This window comes from Populus alba, chromosome 15, assembly GCF_005239225.2.
Source record: "Populus alba chromosome 15, ASM523922v2, whole genome shotgun sequence".
NCBI classification, from domain to species: Eukaryota; Viridiplantae; Streptophyta; class Magnoliopsida; order Malpighiales; family Salicaceae; genus Populus; species Populus alba.
Window position 1 is genome coordinate 15111144 of NC_133298.1, and position 8907 is coordinate 15120050.

The window sequence follows — 8907 nt, forward strand, 5'->3', positions numbered from 1 at the left end:
TTCAGTTTTTCAGTTTTTTTGCTTACCCTTACTTGTAAGTTATTAAAAAATAGTTGTTAGTTTGCCTTTTTTTTTTTTTTTAATTTAATGTTTCTTCTACTTAGAAAAACTATGGATGATTTTTCTATAAAATTACACCGCAACGTATTCTTTCAAAATGATTTGAAATCATGATGATAAAGCTAGTAAGCGGATCTTTGGCAACTAGATTTCAATGCTTATAATGGATGACTTCAAGTGGTTTTGATCAATTGCATAATTTCTTATAATCTAATAAAGATTTAATTTAATCATGACTAGAATTGATCACAGTTATTAAACTTTTCATGGTTTCATCAATCTAAAACTTAACTTATCAAAAACTTAATTTAAACTAGATTTTAAATAAAAATCAACTTGGAGGGTAACTTGACAGATAAATTTATGATTTGTTTATCTATTTAAAATTTAAATTTTTTTTATATTTTTAAAAAATATAAAACTAAAAGAATATCCAGATCCAACTCTACTACTAATAATAATAATAATAATTTTTTTCAATTTTTTTTCTTGATTCAGTCTCTTATTTAGTTCTATCATCGTGATTTTAGATCACAACCTACTCTGCCCGGGTATAAGGAAACAAAATCAAACCTTTTCACTTGAAATTTTACTTTGCTTGAAATCCTTCAAGGTTTTTTTTTAAAAAAAATAATAATATGGATATTCAGATCAAATTAATTATATTCTGACTAATTTCATAAATTCTAAAATAAAAAATATATAAATTTCTAGTAATTTGAAGAATTCAAACTTATAATTATTAAAAAATAAACTCAAAAAATAACCAGTAAATTAACCCACAGTTTCTCTGGCAAGGTTTATTGTTTTGACATGAGATGGATAACAGAGTCAGAACCCATTCTCAGCACCTCGTTGGCCCGTCAACTGAGGCCTGCCTTCAATGACTGTGGGGGTTTCTCCCCCTTCCAACCATTTACGACTGCAAGCCCAAAGTCCTTCAACCTCTTAGAATTTCAGGGTTTTAGGTCTAACTTCACTTTCCTAAACCCTTCCTCTCTCATTTTTGCCACAACTTGGAGTCCCAAAAAGCAGCCATGAATCGAGCGAGAACAATCCTTAAATGTCTTAGACTCTACAGCTCGGTCTGCTCGAATCAGCTTTCCACAACGCGGTCACTCTCCACTCAGGTGACTCACTTCTCTTTCTCTCCTTTCTCTTTGCGCGCTCTCTCAAATCAATCTCATAATACTACTTACCGGTTCAATACCCATCAAAAGCTATACTTCTCATCAAAACCAAACTCAATTGTAGAGCTTTTATCGACAAATGAATGGTCTGCAGAGTTGGAAAACGATTTGGAAAGTTTGAGTCCCTCCTGGACCCATGAGACAGTCATTTATGTTTTGAAGAAACTAGATAAAGACCCACAAAAGGCGTGGGATTTCTTTAATTGGGTCAGTGAGAGAAATGGGTTCAGACCTAGTTCCTTGCTTTATAGTTTAGTTCTTAGAATAGTTGTTAGCAAGGATTCGATGAAGAAGTTTTGGATTACCATAAAGAAAATGAAAGAAGAAGGGTTTTATATTGATGAAGAAACTTATTTAACCATTATGGGGATCTGTAAAAAAGAAAAAATGGCTAATGATGTGGCGGCTTTGAAGCATTTTTATGATAGGATGATTGATGAGAATGCTAAGGATAATGTAGTGAAGGATGTTGTTCGTATTATTTTGGAGAGAGATTGGAATAATGAGGTTGAGAAAAAGTTGGTGGGAATGAGAATTGTATTGACGGATAATTTTGTGATTAGAGTATTGAAGGAGCTTCGGAGTTATCCTGTGAAAGCCTTGAGGTTCTTCCAATGGGTTGATAGGCGTGAAGGGTATCAACACAATACTGTTACGTATAATGCCCTTGTGAGGGTTCTTGGTAGGGATGACTCGATTGGGGAATTTTGGAGTGTTGTTGATGAGATGAAGAATGCGGGTTATGAGATGGATATTGACACTTATATTAAGATTTCGAGGCAGTTTCAGAAAATCAAGTTGATGGAGGATGCTGTCAGGCTTTATGAATTTATGATGGATGGCCCATTTAAGCCTTCAGTTCAAGATTGCTATATTCTTCTACGGAGCGTCTCAGCAAGCGATAATCCAGATTTGGATTTGGTTTCTAGGGTTGTAGATAGATACAAGGCAACAGGAAATTCCCTTTCTAAGTCTGTTTATGATGGGATGCATAGGTCCTTCACGAGTGCAGGGAAGTTTGATGAGGCAGAAAAGATTGTGAAAGCTATGAGAGATGCAGGGTACGAGCCCGACAACATCACATACAGTCAGTTGGTTTTTGGACTCTGTAAATCAAAGAGATTGGAAGAAGCATGCGAGGTTTTGGATGAAATGGAAGCAGGAGGATGCATTCCAGATATCAAGACTTGGACCATTTTGATTCAAGGGCATTTTGCTGCTAATCAAGTTGACAAGGGGTTACTGTGTCTTGTCAAGATGACAGAGAAAAACACTGATCCTGATGCTGATTTGCTGGATGTGTTAGTAAAAGGTTTCCTCAGTCAAAGGAAGATGGATGGTGCATACACATTTCTTGTGGAGATGGTGAACAAGCTTCGTTTGGTACCTTGGCAAGCTACTTATAAACTTCTAATTGAAAAGCTCTTACAAGTAAGAAAGCTCGAAGAAGCAACAGACCTTCTACGCTTAATGAAGAAGCATAACTACCCGCCTTTTCCCGAGCCTTTTGATCAATATATATCCAAGTTTGGGACTGTGGAGGATGCTGTGAATTTCTTTAAGGTGCTAAGTGTGAAGGAGTATCCATCATCTGTCGCTTACCTTCGGATGTTGGATTCCTTTTTAAGAGAAGGCAGAGATTCTGAAGCCAGAGATCTGTTGTTCAAGTGCCCTCACCATATCCGTAAAGATCATAAAATCAGCAAACTTTTTGGTTCTGCAAAGACTGGTGATAAGACTGCTTGACTTTTCTTTTATTTTTCTAGTATACATGAAATTTGTAAGTTATGCCATCACGAAACATCGTTGGAATCTTTTATATTTTCATGTGGTTGAAGCCACATTTGTTCAAATACCTGTTCCCACATTTTTATTTTTTTAAAGGTTAACAGTATCTTATAACCTGGATAACATATTTGACAGATTATTCTAAATTAATCCAAGTTAATCTAATATATTATTTTAATATTATTTTTCTTGTTTGGGTTATTTCAAGTTCAACTAATTCAAATCAAGTTAATTCCTATATAATTTTATTTTATTTTCTAATAAAAAACACGTTAATGACCCTATTAACTTGATTATTTTTTTATGTAGAGACAATTTAATCTAACGTCGCGCAGAGTTGACAATTATCCAGACGACTATAAAACATTTGCCCACCCAATTGTGGGCATACTTAAACGCACAAGGGCTCTAGTTGCAGAGAGATAATGTCGGGGCTAATCAGTTAATAGTATTGCGAGACATTCAAAAGGAATTTAAGAAACATGTTCAACACTCGGTAAAGTTAACTATTTACATGGGAAGTTTTCTTCAATAAATTTCTACAAGAGCTGGCACGAGCTTAAATAGGCAGGCAGGCTAGAAAAGATATCAAGTCTCTATATAACTAATTATTTCATGTTATGAGTAACCCTGAAAACGGACAGGAATCTCATTCTGAAGATGCTGAGACATGAGTTGCATTCGAAATACAAGGCAGGTCTTTTACATTTAGTGTTTGGCACATTTTTCAGATGGAGTAAAAGCTAATAATCAGGATTCAGGCAGCTCAGAATGCTCCCTCCTTGCTGTATCTATCATTGCACACAAGAATTCGCTAGCATTACAACTGTTTGGATTTGAAAGAGCTCCATGGGCCAAAAATGGAAGTTTTCTTAATGATCTTCCACTCATCCCCTGCATAAGTTGACAAGAAGCCATGCAATTGATTACTAGATCATTAACAGGATTCACTAGGGATTGAAAGATTTACTGCTCACCTCACATGCCTCTGCAGCTTCAAGCAATTGCTTGCAAAAGTTCAGCACAGGCTGAGCTTCGGTTGGTGCATTTAATTTCTCTCTCAAGGTTGAATAATCTGGAAGCACGAGATGGTCAGAGTCCTGCAGAAATTGCAACACTCATTAGTAATGAGATTAATTTGACCATTCCATGTCCGCATGATATCAGTAGAGTTCTTGTGATTGAGGAATCAATAGAAAACCTGAAAATTGAAACAGAATTGACACCTGGAAATTTGATACTATTCCTGTTCGCAGGAGTTCTTGCAAGCAGGATCTTAGAATTTCATAACGAGCTTGAAGAGTTGGAGGACCAACATATGCTTTGATGTCAGCTCGATCAACAAATGCAATATCTGCAACACAGTAACTGCTAAATCAATACATTATACCAATATATACAATATTCTTCCTGCTCAATCCAAAATCTAAACATATGAGAAAAGATGCATGCATTCTTTTGAATTCTATCAAATTATATTAGAGGGAATCTGATCTCGCTGGAAGAGAGAGAATATGGAATTCAAGCTAGCATCAAAGTCTGAGAAAACTGCTTGATATTGAGATAGATCATTGGCTCACCAATAGCAGCAGTTATATTTGATGTAGTCAGGATGATCACATTTGGTGATGCTTTCAATTTGTCCATCTGCGTTAATAGAGCATTCACAACCTATGGGACATATTTCAACAAGCCGAAGGCATAAAAAACCTCATAAGAAATCATGTTACTCATTTATTTATGACTTCGTTAAAGAAATTAGACATTAGTTTGGGAGTAGACAAAAGGGGCAGTACTCGAATAGAATCTGAAGGTTCAGAACCAGATAATGCAGCTTTTCTAGCAGCAGCAAGGCTTTCAACTTCATCTGCAGCATTACCAAATCCATAGCATTACATGCTAGAATGAAAAGAGCCCAGTATTGGATATTAAAAAACATAATGTCGTCACAAATCTCACCAATCAAAACAAATACCAGATTGTTTTCTTCCTCTATCATTTCCTGTATTTTTTGGAAAAGCTTTGCAACCTGTTCCAATAAGCAAATTCAATGTTTTGAGATTTTGCCTAAATTGATCTGTCAAACAAGGTAGATAAATAGCTAAATAAAGATCAGTGGGTTGAGAATTTGACATGAGCAGAGGAGTCATATTGAAAGGAAATGATGTACAAATTCTAAACATTTGATTTTGCACAAGATAATATGAAAAATGCATCAAGGTGATTTCAAGTAAAACTCCAGTAAAAAGCAACTCCCATTGCATTGGAAAGGAAAACCATTACAAGTAATTATGATCTGTTTTCTGTTTCCTCTTAATGCAGTCTGACAGAAAAACCTTTTCCATGATATTCTTTTGTGTGCGGGTGTTCCTTGGGAGAGTGGGCTGGAGATTCAATAAAGATATAACAATTTTTACTTCCTAGTGGGAACATAGATTTACCAAGAAACATAGCTTGGGTTGACTTCAAACATGGACAAACAACCAAATCTCAAACAAACAAAGTTGTGACTTGCTAAAACCAGAGTTATACCACCAAACATCCAAATGAATATAATAAGCTAGTGCCAGAGGTAAAATTTCTCAAAGCTTATACAGCTTGACCACATACCAGCTTGCCACTTTCAGAGAACCATTTGCTAAACAAAGAATGAGCATTCACTTCAATCAATTGGCATTGGGGGTATCTGATTAAAAAGGAAGCGTAAAGCTGAAATTAATATGAAATGAATTTGTGATAAATTATGTTCATCAGAGAAGGTTATGTATAAACCTGGAGTTAAATCGTATTGATAGTTTCTGAGCCAATGCTTTACATAAAGATGTCTTCCCAGTCCCTGGAGGTCCATGTAAAAGAATAAGGCTGCAAACATGATGGATATACCAATTAAGCATCAATTTAAAGCATGACACATTAGAAGCAACAGCTTTCCAAATCTGGTTTAGATAATCTAAATGCATTTGTGGTTTTAAGTTTTCATCCCATCCCAAATTATTGCATTAGTAGCAGAGCCATTGCGCTGAAAGGAGAATGCTAGGGGTAAAAAGGTTCCAAGATTCTCTACAGCCTCAAACTAGAGATTTTGTTTGCAAGAAAACTAATCGGAATGACCTGCAGACATATTAAACAAAACTTCCTTACCGATTCCATGAAACAAGAAAAGGATTAACACCCTTTTCAGTAAAGAGCAATGCACTGGCTGCATACCGCAGCAACCTTTGCTTGAGCCCAGATTCATAAATTAAGCTACAAAATCAAATTGCCATGCCATCAGTTCCTACATCAATTAACTTGAAAAATTAGGATCAACGGAAGTTTCAGACAAACCTTTCCCACATCCCATCAAATTCCATAGCTGGAAGGATCCATTCATTAAAGCTAGAAAGTTCACCGTCCCCACTTAGCTCCTCACATGGTCCTTCCTCACTAAGCTGGCAAAGCAGCAGTCATTTGAATTTTGAAACCACCAACTCAACAAAACATGACTTGAAAGTCAAAGAAACAACGGCGGCTCATGACACAAAAGGAAAAAGAAATTTGTAAATATTGAATCAGCTACTCATGTTTACCACCTTGAACAGGTTATGACGTTGGATTTTCCCAATTTTTTGTTCCTTACCCAAAACAAACCTTAAAGTGTCTCAAACAGGCATTAAAGAAACAAACATTCCTATACCAGCCAAAAAAATAAGAAAAAAAACACAGAAAGAAGAAAACCCAATAAACCTGTCCAATCCATAGTACCTGAAAGACATGTACAACAGGTTTGACTTGCCAGAAAAGAAGAATATCATGATTGCTCACCCATTCATCTATGATACAAAAATATCACACAACGTTAGTCAGCTGATAGACCAAAACAGCATTAACTTCCAAAACCTTTCATTTTCTTTTCCTCTATATCAGAAACCAAAGTAACAAAAAGAGAAAATTGAACATATAATGAAATAAAAACCCAAACCTGAATCGCAAACACTTATTCTTTGTACATTTTCAAATAGAAATTGGTCATCAATTGGCACCGGAATAGGTCCATCAGCATAGCTTAAACTCCTCTTTTCAAGCATTCTATCAAATAAAGAGAAAACCAAGAACTTGTCTTGTCTTTTAAGATTAAAAAACAAAATCCCACAAAACAAAACCTCAAAAAAAAAAAAACTGAAATCGAACCTTTCAACAGCTAACCGAACATCTTCAATGCGAGCAGTGCTTGAGGGTTTTAAGCAAACTTCAACTACATCAAAATAATAATAATAATAATAATAAAACACTTCAAGTTAAGAACTTCAAAATCAAAAGATAATATATATGGAAAACAAGAGGTGGGTACCAGAAACGAGGAATTTGTGATGAGTGTGAAAGGGGGAAGGGGATGAGGAGGGAAAAGATACACCGTGTCCATCGGATACATCATGGGTTGTGGTGGTTTCGATAGATTTTTGAATTGATATATCCATGGGAGTTGTTGCCATTTCTTTACACTGCAGTGGAGAATAGATTGGGTTTTTTAATTTTGTGGAGATTTTGGCGTGCCAAACCCTAATTTATATTTTCCTTTCGCTTTTTTTTTGAAGCTGGGCGGGAAAGATGATTTTTTGGTAGCGCCGTGTTTGTGTGGCTTTTGTTCACTTTCCATTCTTTTCGAGGTATTGTTTTAAATTTGAATAGTGGTTATTTTTAAAATATTTTTTTATTTAAAAAATTTTATTAAAATATTATTTTTATAATTTTATTTTTAATATTAATACAATAAAATGATACAAAATTATAAAATAAATTTATTTAAAATAAAAAAATTTAAAATTTTTTAAAAGCTCTTTATAAATGAAAAAATAAATATATTTTTAGATAGTATTTGATATTATAGTAATGGTTGTATTTTAAAATATTTTTTTATTTTAAAATATATCAAAAAAAATTTTTTATTTTTAAAAAATTTATTTTTGATTTGAAGCAAAAAAAGAATTCATCTGGTGTGGCACAACAAAAACATGAAATTTATATGTTTTTTATAGGATGCACAGTAAAAATAAACAAAAACTATGAGAATGGAGTTTTTATTCGATGTCAGCATAAAATTCTAGCATGGCATGAAAAATTGTAAAGAAAAAAACATTGGAACTTGGAAATAAATAATAGTTATCTTAATGTTTTATATTCATGATAATATAATGGTAGAATATTAATTTTATTTTGTCTAAGTAAAAATTATCATGAAAAAATTATATTAACAAAACTAAAAAGAATTATTGAATTCCCTGGAGATCTCCTCGCATAACACTGTTCTGTCTCTTTTTTTTTTTTCGTTCTTTATTTTTTTAAGTTTTTTTTATTTAGTTATTTAATATTGTGTTTATTAAAAATGTATCTTTATAATTTATTCCTTCTTATTTTTTATGAAACTATAATAGTCACAACAAAATGCCCAACCATTTGATTTGTTTTTAATTTTGCAGAAATAAATTTCTTTTTAATGTACTCTTTTGGGTCCTATTATTTAAGAGAAAAGAGAGAGTTGTTGCAAAACCAACGAAAGAATGAGAAAATTATTAAGATTCAGGTAATAAAAAAGGTCTTGGTGTTAACAAATTTTTTTCGACAAAATTACTTTTATTAATGTGTTCTTTTCACTTTCATCTTGTTTAAAAAAATAAATCAGGCTTTGAAAAGTTTTTTAGAATTAAACTATATTTTGAAGTTGATTTTTTCCAAATTTATTACTGTAAATGGGATTTTAAAGGCCTATAAAGTGTTTTTTATATGTTTTCAAGAGAAATATTGATTGAGAAATAGGGTTTAAGGGTCCAAAAGGTTGAACCCTAGTTTTCTAACAACCATCATGGTTGGAATATGAGTTTATAACCGTGTT

The 8907-nt window shown here is 33.5% G+C and overlaps 2 protein-coding genes across 2 annotated transcripts; one reads left to right on the forward strand and one right to left on the reverse strand.

The window, feature by feature from the left end:
* Positions 1 to 899: 899 nt before the first annotated feature.
* On the forward strand, positions 900 to 3154 carry LOC118057426 (pentatricopeptide repeat-containing protein At3g48250, chloroplastic). Its single transcript, XM_035069996.2, has one exon. The coding sequence runs from the start codon at positions 1098 to 1100 to the stop codon at positions 2994 to 2996; it is 1899 nt and encodes a 632-aa protein (XP_034925887.1). The 5' UTR covers positions 900 to 1097; the 3' UTR covers positions 2997 to 3154.
* A 345-nt stretch (positions 3155 to 3499) lies between these two features.
* Positions 3500 to 7630, reverse strand: LOC118057422 (pachytene checkpoint protein 2 homolog). Its single transcript, XM_035069992.2, has 14 exons — positions 7369 to 7630; positions 7209 to 7272; positions 7000 to 7106; positions 6783 to 6850; positions 6366 to 6469; positions 6180 to 6284; positions 5811 to 5900; positions 5649 to 5724; positions 4998 to 5067; positions 4835 to 4905; positions 4619 to 4709; positions 4265 to 4392; positions 4016 to 4138; positions 3500 to 3932 (listed from the first exon to the last, which is right to left on the reverse strand). The coding sequence occupies exons 1-14, from the start codon at positions 7508 to 7510 to the stop codon at positions 3789 to 3791; spliced, it is 1383 nt and encodes a 460-aa protein (XP_034925883.1). The 5' UTR covers positions 7511 to 7630; the 3' UTR covers positions 3500 to 3788.
* Between the last annotated feature and the right edge of the window lie 1277 nt (positions 7631 to 8907).